Source organism: Heterodontus francisci, chromosome 12, assembly GCF_036365525.1.
Source record: "Heterodontus francisci isolate sHetFra1 chromosome 12, sHetFra1.hap1, whole genome shotgun sequence".
Lineage (NCBI taxonomy): Eukaryota > Metazoa > Chordata > Chondrichthyes > Heterodontiformes > Heterodontidae > Heterodontus > Heterodontus francisci.
This window is the reverse complement of record NC_090382.1, coordinates 20,392,078-20,414,597: the sequence shown is the minus strand read 5'-3', so window position 1 is coordinate 20,414,597 and position 22,520 is coordinate 20,392,078. Positions and strand designations below refer to the sequence as shown.

Below are 22,520 nucleotides of genomic sequence, written 5' to 3'. Positions count from 1 at the left end.
CTTCTACAGTTGATTGTCTGATGTGCGACTTTATTTGTATAATTGCAGTGCTGTTAACCTCAGCATTGACCACATTAATCATAGAAGTGACTCAGGCTCTTTGAGAAGTTACACTAGACAGAAGACCTGAAGGACTCCCCAAGGTAAATTTGACATTATATACTGTACTCACATGGACTAGTGCAGCCAGGAAAATGTAAGGCCGCATGGAGCTCAGTATCAGTCTTGTGTAAATACTCAGAACCCACCTGTTAGGGAATGGATGTTCTTACTTCAAAATTTATAAATGATTCCACAAGGTTCAAAGGCTTTTGTGCTTTTATTAACTTTCATAAAAATTAAGCATGAAATGATAACCACTATTCTGAATAATCACATGTATAGAATAATAGCTATTATTAATAATCACACATATACAATGATAACTATTATTATTAGTAATTTCCCCTTTGCTCGAGATGCTGACAGTACAGGACTGGAGAATTCACTGGGTCACAGGTTTCGAGCTCGACGGGATCAGCTGAACAAGCCTGGTCGAATTCTGAAGTATCTATTCTAACAGCCTCTTTTTATACCTTTCTTTTACTCTCGCTATGTGAGGATCCACATGTTTCAAAGCATTGCCTCATCCAACCAGCTGCAATAACTGCAGTTTGAACAAGAATAACTCCCCAGAACTTGACTCACTCCCTAATTTTTCAGATCTATGACAGGTGCCTTTTCAAGGCTGGAACAACAGAGACAGTTTTGTGGCCTCTCCTTGTCAGTGGAAACACTGTCTGACTGGAATCCCTTTTACTAACTAAACATTGATGACAGAAACTCAATTAAAATCTCAAGTCACTACTACAGTTCACTAATGTGATTAATACTGTTACAATAGTTTTATTTTTGTACCAAAATCCTAGAATTCTGTGTATTTTAAAAACTGAGTAAAGGATTTTTGTTCAGTGGACATTGATTTACAAATAGCTGAAATTTTTGGATGTTGACTCTATACAAAAGAACTGGAAAGCAGTTTCAAGCAAACAGCAAGTTGACCTCCCAACACTTTGAATGACAGGGGAGACTCTCTGTCTGGTCATGTGATCAGCTCAGAAAGGTTTTTGCTTTCACTTTGGACTTTTAAAAACCAGTGAGTTAGACAAAGAGCAGGCATTTGAAATTTGGCTGAGACCTCCCTGGTGAGAGAGAGAAAGACCCTCTCTGAAAAGGAAGCCTGCATCTCTAGAGAACAGACCCCTGTATATCAGAGGTAGCAGATTCCTATTGATTCCTGTCTCTGAAGAATCCCTGCATTCAGAATGGTTCAAGTTACCTCCTGTGTTGGAGGATCTTGAAATCGGAAGAAAGCTTCTACGATATACTGCTGTTGTAAGAGCTAAGCAGATCTCTTTCTACTTTGCTGAAAGACCTATGTGAAGCCTGCTGCAGATGAATTGCTTTGAATGCCTACCCATCACAGACTGTTCATCAACCTCACCTGGAGAGACTTCGAGTGGCATCTGACTATGTGACTCTGGGACACCTCACCCAACCGAAGATTTCTATCAGAACGTGATAAACTGATTTATTTTTAGTATTCCTTCTATTCAAAAGAAACAGCTGAAAACCAAAATCCTTTTACCCCGGTTAACCGTTTTTTTTTAATGTATGTGAGTGTGTATGAGGTCTATGGAAATAAGGAGTTTTTTCATATATATAGATTTATCTCATTAGTAGTTAAGACTTATTATTTGTTTTTCAAATAAGTAGTTAATTTTGTTGTTTAAAGAAAACTGGTTTGGTGTGCTTTATTCTGGGAACAAATAGAGTGTCTAATTTGGCTATTCTTCGGGAGATGGGAAAATTTATTGATATGCTGTGACCTTTGGAGCAGTGGGACTGAATTAACAGTGCATTACTCCTGCCTTGGTTATAATAATATGATGACAATTATACTACCAAGGCAGTAAAAATTATACAATTGAAGTGAACAATGAATTGTAACACTACAAATTGCAGCAAACTCAACAAAAGCAGTGTTTTTAGCATTAGTGACCAAATCTTACAAAGAAAAGCACAAAGATCCCACAGATCTTTCAAAGCAGCAAAGCACCGAGCTCCTGACATCATCAGAGGGGGAGACCCAGAAATAACATCATCGGGGATCCAGAAATGAATAATCAGAGCAAGCCACCCATGAAATGACATCACCTTAGGCTGCAGAACCTGGAAGAGATGGCATTGCATCTCAGCTATCTAGATTAATTTAACAGTTTTAGGGATGATTTGTTCCCACAATAAAATGCTGGAAACACAGGTTCAGTGAATCTGGTTTGAAATGTGTGTAAATATGTCAGGGAGTCAGTGACCTGGTAAAATGACACAATCCCTGCCTCATAATCCAACTGAACTTGGATCCTGCTCTTAGATGGGATCTGTGGGAGGTCAGTGCGTCGGGAATTGTGTAAGGCAATAAGAAAATCAATAGAATATACAGTAGAAAAATACAAACACCAGGATTTATAGTTTCTCTCAATATTAGATTTTATCCCCTCCCTCTCCACACTCCCACAGACAATCCCTATTCCCCAGCATTTCCCATCAGTTTCCACATCCCAGGAATGGAATCCTGAGCAGAAGCTCTGGGAGCAGAGGACTTGGGGATCGTGCTTAAATCTCTCTGGGTGATGTGGGTAGGGCTGTTTCTGTCTCGTCCATGTTACAGATCTTAGATCATCAGACAGAATCAAGTTCCAGTTTGCTGTCTTTGGATCCAGGCTCAATAAGCTTTTCCCTAGAGAGGAGAGAAAAGATTGGTCAGACAGGGTTATTCCACTCAGGCAAGTGAGTCTAACATCAGTGGTTGGGAAACGATTGGAAAAAATTCTGAGGGACAGGATTAATCTCCACTTGGAGAGGCAGGGATTAATCAGGGATAGTCAGCATGGCTTTGTCAGGGGGAGATCATGTCAAACTAACTTGATTGAGTTTTTTGAGGAGGTGACTGGATGTGGAGATGAGGGTAAAGCAGTTGATGTAGTCTACATGGACTTCAGTAAGGCTTTTGATAAGGTCCCGCATGGGAGATTGTCACTGGGCATGCTCTTAATATAGAAATATATTACACTGCTTCAACTCTTTTAAAAAAAAATTGTAATAAACTAAGCAGGGATTGATGCTGGGACTCTTGCTGGTTGTAGTGTACACTAATGATTTAGACTTGAATATAGGAGGTATGATAAGTAAGTTCGCAGATGACGTGAAAATTGTTGGTGTCGTAAATAGTGAAGAGGAAAGCCTTAGATTACAGGACGATATAGATGAGCTGGTAAGATGGGCGGAGCAGTGGCAAATGGAATTTAATCCTGAGAAATGTGAGGTGATGCATTTTGGGAGGACTAACAAGGCAAGAGAATATACAATGGATGGTAGGTCCCTAGGAAGTACAGGTCAGAAGGACCTTGGTGTACTTGTCCATAGATCACTGAAGGCAGCAGCACAGGTAGATAAGGTGGTTAGGAAGGCATATGGGATACTTGCCTTTATTAGCCGAGGCGTAGAATATAGGAGCAGGGAGGTTATGATGGAGCTGTATAAAATGCTAGTTAGGTCACAGCTGCAGTCCTGTGTACAGTTCTGGTCACCACACTCCAGGAAAGATGTGATTGCACTGGAGAGAGTGCAGAGGAGATTCACCAGGATGTTGCCTGAGCTGGAGCATTTCAGCTATGAAGAGAGACTGAAAAAGCGAAGATTGTTTTCCTTAGAGCACAGAAGGCTGAGGGGGGAACATGATTGAGGTATACAAAATTATGAGGGGCATTGATAGGTTAGACAGGAAGAAACTTTTTCCCTTAGCGGAGGGGTCAATAACCAGGGGGCTTAGTTTTAAGGTTATGGGGCTGGAGGTTTAGGGGGGATTTGAGGAAAATGTTTTTCACCTAGAGGGTGGTTGGAATCTGGAACAAACTGCCTGAAGAGGTGGTAGAGGCAGGAACCCTCAAAACATTTAAGAAGTATTTAGAAGAGCACTTGAAATGCCATAGCATACAAGGCTACAGGCCAAGTGCTGGAAAATGGGATTAGAATAGTTAGGTGTTTGATGGCTAGCACAGACACGATGGGCTGAAGGGCCTGTTTCTGTGCTGTATAACTCTATGACTCTATCAATGATAGATAGCTGCAGGGTCAGAGTGCCAGTATTTCCCAGACAGTGTCAGCCCCATATTACCTGTTAGACTGTATTCTTCTCATGATAAATAAATGGCCTTCAACCAGTCGTAATATGATGGAATTATATATTGGATTTGAGAATGACATAATTAAGTCCAAAGGTTTTAAAGGTGAGTACAACTGAGTAAAGCAAACTATGTAGGTATGAGGGGGCAAGTTGGCTGAGGTGTACTTGGAAACTAGATTAAAAGATATGACAGTAGTGTCATGAACACATGCTGTGCCAAATGATGTTTTTTTTAATCCATCAGTTGGAAATCTGAATTCAATTTAAAAAGAAAGCAAGAGACAAAGAACTGATAAAAAGGATCCCTGCTAGTACCACAATTTGCATCAAAATATCTCACATACCAAGATATCGAGGTGAAGACGAATGTTTGGTTAATTTCCCACCACAACAACGGCTTACTAATTTTGAATACAGCAGTGTCCTGGACTCTCTCCCTCCTGTTACTGTCCCATGCTGAATACAGGAATGTGTCCTGGACTCTCTCCCTCCTGTTACTGTCACATGCTGAATACAGGAGTGTGTCCTGGACTCTCTCCCTCCTGTTACTGTCCCATGCTGAATACAGGAGTGTGTCCTGGACTCGCTCCCTCCTGTTACTGTCCCATGCTGAATACAGGAGTGTGTCCTGGACTCTCTCCCTCCTGTTACTGTCCCATGCTGAATACAGGAGTGTGTCCTGGACTCGCTCCCTCCTGTTACTGTCCCATGCTGAATACAGGAGTGTGTCCTGGACTCTCTCCCTCCTGTTACTGTCACATGCTGAATACAGGAGTGTGTCCTGGACTCTCTCCCTCCTGTTACTGTCACATGCTGAATACAGGAGTGTGTCCTGGACTCTCTCCCTCCTGTTACTGTCCCATGCAGAATACAGGAGTGTGTCCTGGGCTCTCTCCCTCCTGTTACTGTCCCATGCAGAATACAGGAGTGTGGCCTGGACTCTCTCCCTCCTGTTACTGTCCCATGCTGAATACAGGAGTGTGTCCTGGACTCTCTCCCTTCTGTTACTGTCCCATGCTGAATACAGGAGTGTGTCCTGGACTCTCCTCCTCCTTTTACTGTCCCATGCTGAATACAGGAGTGTGTCCTGGACTCTCTCCCTCCTGTTACTGTCCCATGCTGAATACAGGAGCGTGTCCTGGACTCTCTCCCTCCTGTTACTGTCCCATCCTGAATACAGGAGTGTGTCCTGGACTCTCTCCCTCCTGTTACTGCCCCATGCTGAATACAGGAGTGTGTCCTGGACTCTCCTCCTCCTTTTACTGTCCCATGCTGAACACAGGAGTGTGTCCTGGACTCTCTCCCTTCTGTTACTGTCCCATGCTGAATACAGGAGTGTGTCCTGGACTCTCTCCCTCCTGTTACTGTCCCATGTTGAACACAGGAGTGTGTCCTGGACTCTCTCCCTCCTGTTACTGTCCCATGCTGAATACAGCAGTGTGTCCTGGACTCTCTCCCTCCTGTTACTGTCCCATGTTGAACACAGGAGTGTGTCCTGGACTCTCTCCCTTCCTGTTACTGTCCCATGCTGAATACAGGAGTGTGTCCTGGACTCTCTCCCTCCTGTTGCTGTCCCATGCTGAATACAGGAGTGTGTCCTGGACTCTCTCCCTCCTGTTGCTGTCCCATGCTGAACACAGGAGTGTGTCCTGGACTCTCTCCCTCCTGTTACTGTCCCATGCTGAACACAGGAGTGTGTCCTGGACTCTCTCCCTCCTGTTACTGTCCCATCCTGAATACAACAGTGTGTCCTGGACTCTCTCCCTCCTGTTCCTGTCCCATCCTGAATACAGGAGTGTGTCCTGGACTTTCTCCCTCCTGTTACTCTCCATTGGAACATGTACAGAAATGGAACCCTCAAATCCTTTGTGCTAAACCCTGACCAAAGAAACATAATGGAAAAACAAATAGTTAAACACAATTAAATCATTGGCCCATCCATAACCTGTGTAAAATTTTAAACACACCTTGAGATATTCTTGCTCTCCTGCTGATCCCAGTCGATGGCTGGAGGACGTTCCCTGGGATGGGGGCAGACCCAGAGGAGCTGTGTGGGGCAGGAATTATGTTCGAGTGGCCCCTGTATTCGGTGGAAGCTGACACTGTAAAAAAAGCACACGGTGATTGGGAATTGTAACACAGTGAGGTCCAGTCTCCTTCATATTACTCAATGGTGGGTTATATAGTCTTTACATTACTCTGTAATTCAATATTGACAGACCCCCAATGGGATTGCTCATACTTAGTGGCCAGGCTGCATCTGTGGAGGGAACAAACAAGCAGATGCTTCAGGTATTGATCCTATTCATACACTGGGGCCAAGGTGTCTTGTGACTCACCCATGTCCCTCGTCCCTGGAACCATTCTTGTAAATCTTTTCTGCACCATCTCTAAAGCCTACATGTGCTTCCTAATGTGCAGTGTGCAGATTTGGACACTATAATCCAGTTGTGACTGAATCAGTGTTTTATATAATGTTTCATCACAACTTCATTGCTTTTGTACTGTATGCCTATTTATAAAGTCCAGGATCCTGGATGCCTTTTTAATCACTTTCTCAACCTACCCTGCACATCTATCCCCAGGTCTTTCTGTTCCTTTATCTGAATGCACGAAGCATCTGTAATAAGTTAGATGAGCTACTGGCATGAACAGAGGACAATGATCGAGATCTAATTGCCATTACTGAGACATGGTTACAAGGAGATCAAGGTTGGAAAATAAATATTCCAGGGTACACAATATTTCAGACAGACAGACAGAACGGCAAAGAAGGAGGATAGTAAAGGATGACATAAAGACATTAATAAGAAAGGATGTGGCCTCAGAAGATCATGAAGTAGAATTATTTTGGGTAGAAATTAGGAATAGCAGGAGTCAAAAATCTCTGGTGGGAGGTCCCCTAACAGTAGTTATATTACTGGACAAAACATTAAACGGGAAATTATTGGAGCACATAAAAAAGGCAATGTATTAATTGTGGGGGACAGTAATCTGCATATAGACTGGGAAATTAGATTTGCAACAGTGGTCTCGAAGATGAATTTGTAGAGTGCTTTTGTGACAATTTCTTGGAGCAATACATTGTCAAACTGACTAGGGATAAAGCTATCTTAGAACTCGTATTGTGTAATGAAGTAGGGTTAATGATCAATGTCATAGTAAAAGATCCACTGGGAAATAGTGATCATATTAATTTGAATTTTATGTTAAGTTGAAAGTGACCGATTACAATCACAAACAAGAATCTTAAACTTAAAGCCAATTACGAAGGTATGAGGGGAGAACAGGCTAAGGTTAATTGGGTAAATAGACAGGAAGGTATGGTGGCAAATGAACAGTGGGACACATTTAAAGAAACAATTCAAAGGGTTCAACAAAACTACATTCCGTTAAAAAACAAAACCCATCCAGAAAGACACATCCGTGGCTCACTCAGGAAGTTAGGAGTATTAGACTAAAAGAAGAGGCTTACAATGTTGTAAAAAAATAGTAACAAGTCTGAGGATTGGGAGTACTTTAGAAACCAGCAAAGGGTCACCAAAAAGTTGATAAATAGGGAAATAATAAAATATGAGATTAAACTAGCCAGCAATATAAAAACAGATTGCAAGAGCTTTGATAAGTACATAAAAAGGAAGAGAGTAGCTAAAGTAGACGTTGGTCCCTTTGAGGCAGAGGTTCAAGAGTGGTTCAAGAGTTCACCTACCTAGGCTCAACTATCACCAGTAACCTGTCTCTAGATGCAGAAATCAACAAGCGCATAGGAAAGGCTTCCACTGCTATGTCCAGACTGGCCAAGAGAGTGTGGGAAAATGGCACACTGACACGGAACACAAAATTCCGAGTGTATCAAGCCTGTGTCCTCAGTACCTTGCTCTATGGCAGCGAGGCCTGGACAACGTATGTCAGCCAAGAGCGACGTCTCAATTCATTCCATCTTCGCTGCCTCCGGAGAATACTTGGCATCAAGTGGCAGGACCGTATCTGCAACACAGAAGACCTCGAGGCGGCCAACACCCCCAGCTTATACACCCTACTGAGCCAGCGGCGCTTGAGATGGCTTGGCCACGTGAGCCGCATGGAAGGTGGCAGGATCCCCAAAGACACATTGTACAGCGAGCTCGCCACTGGTATCAGACTCACCGGCCGTCCACGTCTCCATTTCAAAGACGTCTGCAAAGGCGACATGAAGTCCTGTGACATTGATCACAAGTCGTGGGAGTCAGTTGCCAGCGTTTGCCAGAGCTGGCGGGCAGTCATAAAGGCGGGGCTAAAGTGTGGCGAGTCGAAGAGACTTAGCAGTTGGCAGGAAAAAAGACAGAAGCGCAAGGGGAGAGCCAACTGTGTAACAGCCCCGACAAACAAATTTTTCTGCAGCACCTGTGGAAGAGCCTGTCACTCTAGAATTGGCCTTTATAGCCACTCCAGGCGCTGCTCCACACACTACTGACCACCTCCAGGCACTTACCCATTGTCTCTCGAGATAAGGAGGCCAAAGAAGAGAGCTAAAGTAGACGTTGGTCCCTTTGAGGCAGAGACAGGAGAAATCATCTTGGGGAATGAGGAAATAGCAGAGGCATTGGACAAATATTTTGTATCTGTCTTCACAGTAGAAGACACAAGTTCCATGCCAGAAATAGGCATGGATGCGCTGGTTATGATTTTCCAGAATTCTTTAGATTCAGAAATAGTCCCATAGATTGGAAGTTGGCAAATGTTACGCCACTTTTCAAGAAAGGAGGTTGAGAGAAAACAGGGAACTGCAGGCCAGTTAGCCTGACATCAGTCATTGGGAAGGGCTGGAAAATATTATTAAAGAAGTCTCAAACCTGCACTTGGAAAAGCATAGAATGACTAGAACAAGTCATCATGGTTTTGCTAAAGGAAGATCCTGTTTGACAAATTTATTAGAGTTTTTTGAGGATGTAACTAATTGGGTAGATAAAGGGGAACCAGTAGATGTAGTATACCTGGATTTTCAAAAGGCATTCAATAAGGTGCTACATAAAAGATAAATAGGCACGATAAGGGCTCATGTTGTTCGGGATAATATATTAGTGTGGATAGAGGATTGGTTCATAGACAGGAAGCAAACAATGAGCATAAATGGGGCATTTTCAAGTTGGCAAGCAGTTATTAGTGGGATGCCGCAAGGATCAGTGCTGGGACCTCAGCTATTTACACTCGATGTTGATGACTTGGATGAAGAGATAGAGAGTAATGTATCGAAGTTTGCTGATGATACAAAGCTCGGTGGAAAGGTAAGTTATGGGGTAGAGAGACTACAAAGAGATATAGACAGGTTAAGTAAGAGAGCAACAAGATGGCAAATGGAGTATAATGTAGGGAAGTGTGAAGTCGTTCACTTTGGTCGTAAACATTGAAAAGCAGAATATTTTTAAAAAGGCGTAAAACTGGTAAGTGTTGATGTTCAGAGGGACTTGGGTATACTTGTACAAGGAACACGTAGAGTTAACATACAGGTGCAGCAGGTTATTAGGAAAGCAAATGGCATGTTAGCCTTTATTGCAAGGGGATTGGAGTACAAGAATAAAGAAGTCTTACTAAAATTGTACAAGGCTTTGGTGAGATCACACCTGGAATAATGTGTGCAGTTTTGATCTCCACATTTAAGAACGGATCTACTTGCAATGGAAGCAGTGCGATGAAGATTTACTAGATTGGTTCCTGGATGAGGGGGTTCTCCTATGATGAGAGGCTGAGTAAATTGGGCCTATATTCTCTGGAGTTTAGAAGAATGAGAGGTGATCGAACTGTACATACAAGATTCTGAAAGGGTTTGATAGGGTAGAAGCTGAGAGATTGTTCCCACTGGTCAGGGAATCTAGAACACGGGGACACAGTCTCAGGATAAGGGGTCAATCATTCAGGACAGAAATGAGGAGAAATTACTTCACTCAAAGGGTTGTGAATCTTTGGGATTCTCTACCCCAGAGGGTTGTGGATGCTCTATCATTAAATACATTTAAGGATGGAATAGATAGAATTTTGGTCTTGCAGGGAATCAAGGGATATGGGGAGCGGGCAGGAAAGTGGAATTGAAGCCCAAGATCAGCCATGATTGTGTTGAATGGCAGAGCAGGCTCGATGGGTCATATGGTCTACTTCTGCTCCTATTTCTTTTGTTCTTGTGTTCTGCACCTCCTTTGGATTTGTAATCTTTCGTTTATATTACCTCTCCTCATTCTTCTTTTCAAAATGTATCACTTCACATTCTCTGCGATAAATTTCATCTGCCACATGTTCACCCATTTCACCAATCTTTGTCCTCTTGAAGTCTATCATTATCCTCCTCATTGTTCCAAGTTTTGTGTGAAGATTTGAAATTTGCCCTGCACGCCCAAGTCCAAGTCATTGATATATTTCTCGAAATGCAGTGTCCTAGTACTGATCACTGGGGAATCGCACTGTATACCTTCCTTCAGGCTAAGAAACAACCGTTCACCACTACTTTCTTTTTCCTGTCACTTAGCCAGCTTCATATCCATGCTGCCACTGTCTCTTTTATTCCACGGGCTTCAACTTTGCTGACAAGCCTATTATGTGGCACTTTATCAAACACCTTTTGGACATCCATGTCCACCACATCAACCGCATTTCTTTCATCAACCCGCTCTGTTACCTCCTCCAAAAACTCAGGCAAGTTACTTAAATACAATTTACCTTTAGCAAATCAGTGCTGGCTCTCCTTAATTAATCCAAGCTTGTCCATGTGACTGCTAATTTTGTGCCAGATTATCATCTCTAAAAGCTTTCCCACTTCCAATGTTCAACAGATTGGCCTGTAGTTGCTGGATTTATCCTTACAGCCTTTTTGAACAACGGTTTAACATTTGCAATTCTCCAGTCCTCTGGCACACCCCTCTGTAACTAAGGAGGATTGGAAGATTATGACCAGTGCCTCCGCAGTTTCCACATTTACTTCCCTCAGTATCCTTGGATGCATCTCATCTGGACCTGGTAACTTATTTATTATAAGTACAGCCAACCTTTCTAATACCTTCTCTTTATCAATATTTAGTCTATACAGTATCTCAACTACCTCCTCTTTTACTGTGACTTTGGCTGCATCTTCTTCCTTGGTAAAGACAGATGCAAAGTATTCATTTAGTACCTCAGCATTGTCCTCTGCCTCCATGCATAGATCTACTTTTTGGTCCCTAATTGGCCTCACTCCTCCTTGTAGTGTCCACCTCCTATTAATATGCCTATGGAGGAACCTTGGAGTCCCTTTTATGTTAACTACCAATCTCTTCCCATAGTCCCTTTGCCCCTCTCATTCTCTTTTCACTTCTCCTCTGAACTTTCTACATTCAACCTGGTTCTCACTTGTATTATCAACCTGACAGCCACCTTTTTCTGCTTCATCTTACCCTCTATTTATTTCATCATTTGAGAGCTCTGGCTTTGGTCGCCCTACCTTTCCCCCTCTTGGGAATGTACCTCAACTGGACCGGAACCATATCCTCTTCAAATACAGTCCATTGTTCCATTACAGTTTTACTTTCCAATCTTTGATTCCAATTTATTTAGGCCAGATCTCTTTTCAACTTGCTGAAATTGGGCCTTTTCCAATTCAATATTTTTACTTGATATTGTTCCTTGTCTTTTTCCACAGGTAATCGAAACCTTATGATGCAAGACTGACAGGAAGAGCTGTATCGGAACAACGTCCCCATCCTCAACGATGGAGGAGCCCAGCACATTAGTTCAAAAGACACGGCTGAAGCATTTGCATCCATCTTTAACCAGAAGTAACAAGTGGATGATCCATTTCAGCCTCATCCTAAGGTCCCCAGCATCACAGATGCCAGTCTTCAGCCAATCCGATTCCTTCCATGTGATATCAAGAAATGGCAGAAGGCATTGGATACTGCAAAGATTATGGGCCCAACAATATTACGGTAATAGTACTGAAGACTTGTGCTCCAGAACCTGCTGTATCCCTAGACAGTGCAGCTACAACACTGGCATCTACCCTGCAATGTGGAAAATTGCCCAGGTATGTCCTGTACACAACAGGACAAATCAAACCCAGTCAATTACTGCCTATCAGTCCACCTCAATCATCAGCAAAGTGATGGAAGGGGTCGTCGACAGTGCTATCAAGCAGCACTTGCTCAGCAATAACCTGCTTACTGATGCTCAGTTTGTTTTCTGTCAGGGCCATTCAGTTTCTGACCTCATTACAGCCTTTGTCCAAACATGGACAAAAGAGATGAACTCCAGAAGGGAAGTGAGTGCCCTTGACATCAAGGCAGCATTTGACCGAGTATGGCATCAAGGAGCCCGAGCAAAACTGGAGTCAATGGGAATCGGGGGAAAAAACTCTGCTGGTTGAAGTCATACCTAGCACAAAGGAAGATGGTTGCGATTGTTGGAGGCCAATCATCTCAGTGACCTCGGCCCAACCATCTTCAACTGCTTCATCAATGACCATCCCTCCATCATATATTCAGAAGTGGGGATGTTCGCTGATGATTGCACAATGTTCAGTACCATTTGTGACTCTTCAGGTAATGAAGCAGCCCATGTCCAGATGCAGCAAGACCAGGACAACACCCAGTCTTGGGCTGATAAGTGGCAAGTAACATCATTCACGCCACACAAGTGCCAGGCAATGACACCTAAAACAAGAGAGAATCTAACGATATTTGTCAGTTCCGAAGAAGGGTCACTGACCCGAAACGTTAACTCTGCTTCTCTTTCCACAGATGCTGCCAGACCTGCTGAGTGAATCCAGCATTTCTTGTTTTTGTTTCAGAGAATCTAACCATCTCTGCTTAGTGTTCAATGGCATTACCATCACTGAATCCCCTACTATCAACATCTTGAGAGTGACCATTGACCAGAAACTGAACTGGACCAGCCATATAAATACTGTGGCTACAAGAGCAGGTCAAAGGCTGGGAATTCTGTGGTGAATAACTCACTTCCTGTCTCCCCAAAGCCTGTCCACTGTCTACAAGGCACATGTCAGGGGTGTGATGGAATACTCCTGACTCGCCGGGATGGGTGCAGCTCCAACACCACTCAAGAAGTTCGACACCATCCAGGACAAAGCAGCCCTCTTGATTGGCATGACATCCACCAGCTTCAACATTCACACCCTCCACCACTGATGCACAGTGACAGCAGTGTGTACCATCTACAAGATGCACTGCAACAACGCACCAAGGCTCTTTTGACAGCACCTTCCAAACCCGCGACCTCTACTACCTGGAAGGACCAGGGGAGCAGATGTATGGGAACACCACCACCTGCAAGTTTCCCTCCAAGCCACACACCATCCTGACTTGGAACTATATCTCCGTTCCTTCACTGTCGCTGGATCAAAATCCTGGAACTCCCTTCCTAACAGCACTGTGGGTGTACCTACACCGCAAGGACTGCAGCGGTTCAAGAAGGCAGCTCACCACCACCTTCTCAAGGGCAATTAGCGATGGGCAATAAATGCTGGCCTGGCCAGCGATGCCCACATACCATGAGCGAAGAGAAAAAAAGAATTCTTTTTAATGAAAAGATGCTTCAGGTACAGGCCAGGTAAATTCCAACAAAGGTGAAAGGTAATGGAACCAAAAACAGGCCTTCTTGGATGATAAGGGAGATAGAAATTATGATGAAACAAAAAAAAAGGATGTATGATGCACATCAGGTGAATTCTTCAAGTGAAAACCAGCTCATATACAATACATTAAGAGGTCAGGTAAAGAGGAAAATAAGACTGGCAAAGAGGGAATATGAGAATAGAATGGTAGTCAATATAAAAAGGAACCCAAAATCATCTCCTGTCATGTAAATAGTAAGTGAGCAGTAAGAGGAGGAGTGGGACCTAATCAGGACAAAGAGGCTAATATATGCTTAGAGGTGCAGGGCAAGTCTAATATACTTAATGAGTACTTTGTTAAAATGTTCACTAAGGAAGTGGAATCTGACAAAATATCAGTAGAAGCAGAGAGGGTAGTGGCAATGGATTGGGAAAAAATTGAGAGGGGAGAGAAGTACTCAAACAGTTGTCTATGCTTAGGGTAGAAATGTCAGCTGGTCCGGATGTCTTGCATCAGAGATTGCTGAAGCAAATGGGGGTGGAGATAACGGAAGGGCTTGCTATAATCTTCTAATCTTCCCTAGATAAGGGGGAGGTGCCAGAGGATTGGAGAGGCAAATGTGGCCCCATTATTCAAGAAAGGAGGAGGAAAGCACCTATAAGCCAGTTAATTTAACATCAATGGTGGATAAGGTTTTAGAAACAATCATTAGGGAAGAAATCAACAGACACTTGGAAGGAAATTACGGAAAGGTACAAAAATGATAGGGTAGTTATAATGGTGTACTTTAATTATCCAAACATAGACTGGGAAAAGAGTAGTGTAAAGGGCAGTGAGGGACAAAAGTTCCCAGAGTGTGTTCAGGAAAGTTTTCTACAACAGTATGTTGCTAGTCCAACAAGAAAGGAGGCACTGCTAGACCTGGTTCTTGGGAATAATGTGGGCCAAGTGGATCAAGTATCAGTAGGAGAGCATTTAGGGGATAGTAACCATTGTATCATCAGGTTTAGGCTGACTATGGAAAAGGACAAAGAGCAATCCAGGGTAAGAATAATTAACTGGGGAAGGCTAACTTCAATGCTGTAAGAATGGAGCTGGGCCGAATAAATTGGAGCCAAAAGCTGGCAGGAAAACTGGTAGATGAACAATGGCCTACCTTCAAAGTAAAGATAGTTTGGGCACAGTCAAGGTCTGTTCCCTCGAAGCAGAAAAGTAAGGCAAACAAATTCAGGGCTTCCTGGATGACAAAAGAGATGGAGGCTAAGATAGAGAAGTAAAAGGGTGCTTATGACAGATGCCAGGTAGAAAATACTATTGAGAACCAGGGTGAATATAGAAGGTCCAGAGGGGAAGTGAAAAAACAAATAAGAAAAGCAAAGAGAGAGCATGAAAAGAGGTTGGCAGCTAGCATTAAAGGAAATCCCAAAGTTTTCTATCGGCATATAAATAGTGAAAGGGTGGTAAAAGGAGGAGTGGGGCCGATTAGGGACCAGAAAGGGGATTTATGCATGGAGGCAGAGGGCATAGCTGAGGTATTAAATGAATACTTTGCATCGATCTTTACCAAGGAAGAAGATGCAACCTAGGCAATATTGAAAGAGGGGGTAAGTCAAACACTAGAGGGGTTTAACACAAACAAAAACAAGAAATGCTGGAATCACTCAGCAGGTCTGGCAGCATCTGTGGAAAGAGAAGCAGAGTTAACGTTTCGGGTCAGTGACCCTTCTTCGGAACTAGAGGGGTTTAAAATTGATTTTAAAAAAGTATTGATAGGCTGTCTGCATTTAAACTGGATAAAGCACCAGGATCAGGGCCAGATGAGATGCATGCAAGGATACTGAAGGAAGTGAGGGTGGAAATCGCAGAGGCACTGGCCATAATTTTTTCAGTCTTTTTTAGACTCGAGGGTCGTGCCAGTGGACTGGAGATCTGCAAACATTACAGCCTTGTTCAAAAAAGGGCCTAAAGTTAAGCCCAGAAACTACAGGCCATTCAATTTAAATTCAGGGGTGGGAAAACTTCTAGAAAAAAAGGATTAGGGACAAAATCAATAGTCACATGGAAAAATGTGAGTTAATTAAGGAAAAACAGCATGGATATGCAAGGGAAAATCACGTTTAACTAACTTCCTGGAGTTTTTTGAGGAGGTAACAGAGAGGGTTGATGAGGGCAATGTTGGTGATGGATTTTCAAAAGGCGTTTAATACAGTGCCACACAACAGACTTGTGAGCCAACTTGTAGCTCATGGAATAAAAGGGATGGTAGTAAAACGGATATGAAATTGGCTGAGTTACAGGAAACAAAGTGCAGTGGTTAATGGATGTTTTTCGAGCTGGAGGAAGCTTTGTTATGGAGTTCCCCAGAGATCAGTCTTGGGACCCTTGCTTTTCCTGATATATATTAATGACCTAGACCTTGATGTACTGACACAATTTCAAAGTTTTCAGATGATACGAAACTTGGAAGCATTGTGAGCTGTGAGGAGGGTAGTGTAGAACTTCAAAAGGACATAGACAAGTTGGTGGAATGGGCAGACAGGTGGTCGATGAAGTTCAATGCAGAGAAATGTGAAGTGATTCATTTTGGTAGCAAGAACATGGAGAGACAATATAGAATAAAGGGTACAATTCTAAAGTGGGTGCAGGAGCAGAGGGACCTGGGTGCATATGTGCATAAGCCATTGAAGGTGGCAAGATAGGATGAGAGAGCGTTTAATAAAGCATACAGTATCCTGGGCTTTATTAATTGGGGCTTAGAGTACAAGAGCAAGGAAGTTATGTTGAACTTGTATAAGACACTCGTTCGGCCTCAGCTGGAGTATTGCGTCCAGTTCTGGGCGCCGCACTTGAGAAAAGACGTGCGGGCATTGGAAAGAGGACAACAAAGATTCACAAGAATGGTTCCAGGGATGAGGAATTTCAGTTATGAAGATAGATTGGAGAAGTTAGGACTGTTTTCCTTGGAGAAGAGAAGTCTGAGAGGTGATTTGATAGAGGTATTCAAAATCATGAGGGGCCTGGACAGAGTCGATGGAGAGAAACAGTTCCCACTTGTGAAACGATCGAGAAAGAGAGGGCATAGATTTAAAGTATTTGGTAAGAGAAGCAAAAGCGACATGAGGAAAAACTTTTTCACGCGGCGAGTGGTTAAGATCTGGAATGCGCTGACTGCCAACGTGGTGGAGGCAGGTTCAACTGAAGCATTCAAAAGGGATTTAGACCTTTATATGCGGTTATCCACTTTGGTAGCAAAAACAGGAAGGCTGATTATTATCTGAACAGCTATAAACTGAGAAAGGGGAATATGCAGCGAGACCTGGGTGTTCTCGTACACCAGTCACTGAAGGTAAGAATGCAGGTGCAACAGGCGGTAAAAAAGGCAAATGGTATGTTGGCCTTCATAGCGAGAGGATTCGAGTGCAGGAGCAGGGATGTCTTTCTGCAATTATACAGGGCCTTGGTGAGGCCACACCTGGAATATTGTGTGCAGTTTTGGTCTCCTTAACTGAGGAAGGATGTTCTTTCAAAAAAGGGAGTGCAGTGAAGGTTTAATAGATTGATTCCTGGGATGGCGGGACTGACATATGAGGAGAGATTGAGTCAGTTAGGATTCTATTCGCTGGAGTTCAGAAGAGTGAGGGGGGATCTCATAGAAACCTATAAAATCCTAACAGGACTTGACAGGGTAGATGCAGGAAGGATGTTCCCAATGGTGGGGGAGTCCAGAAACAGGGGTCATAGTCTAAGGATACGGGGTAAACCTTTCAGGACTGAGATGAGGAGAAATTACTTCACCCAGAGAGTGGTGAGCCTGTGGAATTCGCTACCACAGAAAGCAGTTGAGAGAAAATAGTTGAGGCTAAAACATTATATGTTTTCAAGAAAGAGTTAGATATAGCTCTTGGGGCAAAAAGGATCAAAGGATATGGGGAGAAAGCGGGAACAGGTTACTGAGTTGGGATCAGCCATAATCATGATGAATGGCGGAGCAGGCTCGAAGGGCCGAATGGCCTACTCCTGCTCCTAATTTCTATGTTTCTAAAAGGAAGAATGTGCAGGGCTATAGGGAGAAGGCAGGGGAATGGAACTGAGGGAGTTGCTCTTTCAGAGAGCTGGTACAGCATGATGGGCCGAATTGCCTCCTTCTGCACTGTAACAAATCTGTGATTCTGTAATTGGAGAGGTTTGAGTTAATTAAGGGTAGCCGGCACAGATTTGTAAAAGGCAAATCCTACTTGACTAACCTAATTGAATTTATTGATGAAGTAGGAGAAGGTTCATGAAGTGAATGCGGTGGATGTCATTTGTATGAATTTTAAGAAAATGTTTTAAGAGGCTCATAGAATAGGAGTGTCAGTGTCAAATTGGATTTAAAAAATGGCTTCAGGACAGAAAACAGCGAGTTGTAGAAAATGGCTCTTTTTCAGACTGGAGGATGATACACAGTGGTGTTCTCCAAGGGTCAGTGATGGGACCGCTGTTTTTTTGATATATTTAAATGACTTGGATCTTGGAATACAGAGTAGAATCACAGAATTTGCTGCTGGTACCAAACTAGCAGGCGTGGCAAACATTTTGGATGATGTGAACCACCTGCAACACGACATAGCTAGATTAGCAGAATGGACAGAGAGGTGGCAGATGGAGTTTAATACAGACATGTGTGAGGTGATACATTTTAGCAGAGGGAATAGGGAGAGGCAATATATACTTAATGGCACTGTTCTAAAGAGTGTGCAAGAACAGAGGGGCATGAGGGTATATGAGCAGGTGGAAGGACATATTGAGAGAGTGGTTAGTAAAGCATATGGGATCTTGGGGTTCATTTTTTTCATGGGATATGGGCCTCGCCAGCAAGGCCCATATTTCTTTCCCATAAATAGAGGCATTGAGTACAAAAGCAGTGAAGTTATGCTGAACCTTTATAAAGCACTGGTTAGGCCCCAACTGGAGTATTGCATCCAGTTCATGTCCCTACACTTTCAGAAGGATGTGAGGGTTGACTGTTAACTTCCCTCTGAAATTGCCTAGTGGCACAGTGGTTAGCACCACAGCCTCACAGCTCCAGTGACCTCGGTTCAATTCTGGGTACTGCCTGTGTAAAGTTTGCAAGTTCTCCCTGTGACCGTGTGGGTTTTCGCTAGATGCTCTGGTTTCCTCCCACAGCCAAAGACTGGCGGGTCGATAGATAAACTGGTCATTATAAATTGCCCCTAATATAGGTAGGGGAATTGAGGGAAGGTGGGGATGTACAAGGATTATGGGATTCATGTAAGATTAGTATAAATGGGTGGTTGATGGTCAGCACAGACCCAGTGGGCTGAAGGGCCTGTTTCAGTGCTGTATCTATAAATAAATAAGCCACTCACTTGTCAAGAGCAATTCAGGATGGGCAACAAATGCTGGCTTTGCCAGTGACACCCACATCCCATAAAAGAATAACAAAACGACCAGAATGGCTCCAGGGATGGGGGATTTCAGTTACAATGTCAGGTTGAAAAAGCTGGGGCCCTCCTTAGAACAATGGAGATTGAGGGTAGATTTAATGGAAGTATAGAAGATTATGATAGGCTTAGATAACAGTTCCCATTAACCGATGGTACAAGGACTAGGAAGGTTTTGGGCAAGAGATGCAGGGGAAATATGAGGAAGAACTCTTTTATGCAGCGAACTGTAATGACCTGGAACTCACTGCCCACAAGGTTGGTGAAAACAGAGACAAACAACGACTTTGAAAGAAAATTAGATGGCCACTTGAAGGAAATAAACTTGCAGTGCTACAGGGATCCAGTGGGGGGGGGGGGGGGGGGGGTGGTTAGGACTGACTGGATAGCTCTGTAGAGAACCAGCATGGACTTGATGGGTCGAATGGCTTCCTTCTGTGCCTTAAATGACTCTATGACTATCACTGTTTTGTAAATGTTCCTCGACTGACACGTGATCCACTCGACCCAACTCATTCCCCAGAATCAGATCCAGCAATGCATCCTTCTCAATAGGCTGGAAATGTACTGATGCAGAACATTCTGAATACATTTCAAAAACTGTTCTTCCTCTCTGCCCTTTACACTATTACTATCCCAGTATATATTAGAATAACAGAAGTCCCTCATTATCACTACTCTGTAGTTCTTGTGCCCTGCCTCTCTGTAATTGCCCTGATATTTGCTCCTCTATATCTTCTGACTAGTCGGTGGCCTATGGAATACATCAAGTAGTATAATTGCATCACTATTGTTTCTTAACTCTAACCAATTAGATTTTGTGCTTGATCCCTTCAGGACAACCTCTCTCTCCAGCATTGTAATATTCTCCTTAATCAATACTGTCACCTTGTCTCTTTTCTTTCCTTCCCTGTCTTTCCTTAATAACTTGTATGGAGGAATATTTAGCACCCTGTGCCATTTTTGGAGCCAGGTCTCCGTTATCACCACAATATCATATTCCGATGTGGCTATCTGTCCCTGCAGCTAACCAACCTTATTTACCATGATTCATGCATTTATGTGCATACACGACAAACCTATCTTAAACTGTCTTGTAGAGCAAGTCAGAGGGTGGGAATTCTGTGGTGAGTAACTCACCTCCTGACTCCCCAGCATCTGTCCACCATCTACAAGGCACAAGTCAGGTGTGGGATGGAATCGCTCCACTTACCTGGATTGATGCAGCTCCAACAACATTCAGGAAGCTTGACATCATCCAGGACAAATCAGCCCGTTTGATTGGCACCCCATCCACAACCTTAAACATTCATTCCCTCCATACGAACATATGAATGAGGAGCAGGAGTAGGCCACTCGGCCCCTCAAGCCTGTTCCACCATTAAACAAGTTGATGGGCTGATCTGATTGTAACCTCAACTCCACATTCCCATCTACCCCTGTTAACCTTTCATCCCTTGGCTTATAAAGAATCTATCTACTTCTGCCTTAAAAATATTCAAAGACTCTGCTTCCACCACTTTTTGAGGAAGAGAATTCCAAAGACTCACGACGCTATGAGAGAAAGAATTCTCCCCATCTCTGTCTTAAATGGGCGACCCCTTATTTTTAAACAGCGACGCCACATCCTAGATTCTCCCACAAGAGGAAACATCCTTTCCACATCCACCCTTTCAAGACCCCTCAGGACCTTATCTGTTTCAATCAAGTTGCCTCTTACTCTTCTAAACTCCAGTAGATACAAGCCTAGTCTGTCTAACCTTTCCTCACAAGTCAACCTGCCCGTTCCAGGTATTAGAATAGTAAACATTCTCTGAACTGCTTCCAATGCATTTACATCCTTCCTTAAATAAGGAGACAAATACCGTACACAGTATTCCAGATGTGGTCTCACCAATGCCCTGTATAGCTGAAGCATAGCCTCCCTACTTTTGTATTCAATTCCCCTTGCAATAAACAATAACATTCTATTAGCTTTCCCAATTACTTGCTGTACCTGCATACTAACCTTTTGCGATTCATGCACTAGGACACCCAGATCCCTCTGCATCTCAGAGCTCTGCAATCTCTCACCATTTAGATAATATGCTTCTTTTTTATTCTTCCTGCCAAAATGGACAATTTCACATTTTCCCACATTATACTCCATTTGCCAGATCTTTGCCCGCTCACTTGACCTATCTATATCCCTTTGTGGCCTCATTATGTCATCTTCACAAGTTACTTTCCTACCTATCTTTGGGCCATCAGCAAATTTAGCAACCATACCTTTGGTCCCTTCATCCAAGTCATTTCTATAAATTGTAAAAGGTTGAGGCCCCAGCACAGATCCCTGTGACACACCACTCGTTAACACCTTGCCAACCAGAAAATGAACCATTTATGCCGACTCTCTGTTTCCTGTAAGGTATCCAATCTTCTATCCATGCCAAAATGTTACCCCCTACACCATGAGCTTTTCTTTTCCGCAATAACCTTTGATGTGGCACCTTATCAAATGCCTTCTGGAAATCTAGGTATAGTACATTCACCCTTTTATCGACAGCACATGTTACTTCTTTGAAGAACTCCAATAAATTCGTTAAGCATGATCTCCCTTTCACAAAACCATGTTCTTTTGGATCAGCGATAGTGCGAGCGAGGTGATAGCTGGGAAGGTGAGTTTCAGTTTAAAGTAACTTACCTTTTGTTTCGGCGGACACGGGGACTGCTGGGTAAGTAAACTTATATATTCGGGCAGTGGCTAATCCCGAAACACTACACGTGTAGTGTCTCCCACCCATCCTCCTCATCTAACGAAAAAAAAAGGAGTCTTGTGAGGAGGGTTTGGTAAGGTAAGGTTTTCCTTTTTTTTAATCTCTGTTGTCAATTTAGAGCAGAGGGGATGGAAGCTAGGGCAGTTGCATGCTCCTTTTGCAGGATGTGGGAGGTAAGGGTCACCACTTGTGTCCCTGCTGACTTCACCTGCGAGAAGTGCACCCAACTCCAGCTCCTCACAGACCGCGTTAGGGAACTGGAGCTGGAGCTGGATGAACTTCGGATCATTCAGAAGGCTGAGGGGATGATAGAGAGCAGTTATAGGGAAGTACTGACACCTAAGTTACAGGATAAAGGTAGCTGGGTGACCGTCAGGGGAGGGAAAGGGAATAGGCGGACAGTGCAGGGATCCCCTGTGGCCGTTCCCCCCAATAATAAGTATACCGTTTTGGATACGGTTGGGGGGAATGACCTACCAGGGGAAAGCCACAGCGGCCAGGTCTCTGGCACTGAGCCTGGCTC

At 43.4% G+C, this 22,520-nt stretch overlaps 1 protein-coding gene across 1 annotated transcript in view; it reads right to left on the bottom strand.

Annotated features, from left to right (window-relative positions):
- Positions 1 to 350: 350 nt before the first annotated feature.
- LOC137375769 (E3 ubiquitin/ISG15 ligase TRIM25-like) overlaps positions 351 to 22,520 on the bottom strand; it is a 67,611-nt gene continuing 45,441 nt past the window's right edge. The window contains exons 6-7 of the mRNA XM_068043172.1: positions 6,193 to 6,327; positions 351 to 2,779 (exon numbers count right to left, since the gene is read on the bottom strand). Of these exons, the coding sequence (XP_067899273.1) occupies positions 2,247 to 2,779; positions 6,193 to 6,327 (668 nt within the window). The 3' untranslated portion in view covers positions 351 to 2,246. The remainder of the gene's footprint in view (positions 2,780 to 6,192; positions 6,328 to 22,520) is intronic.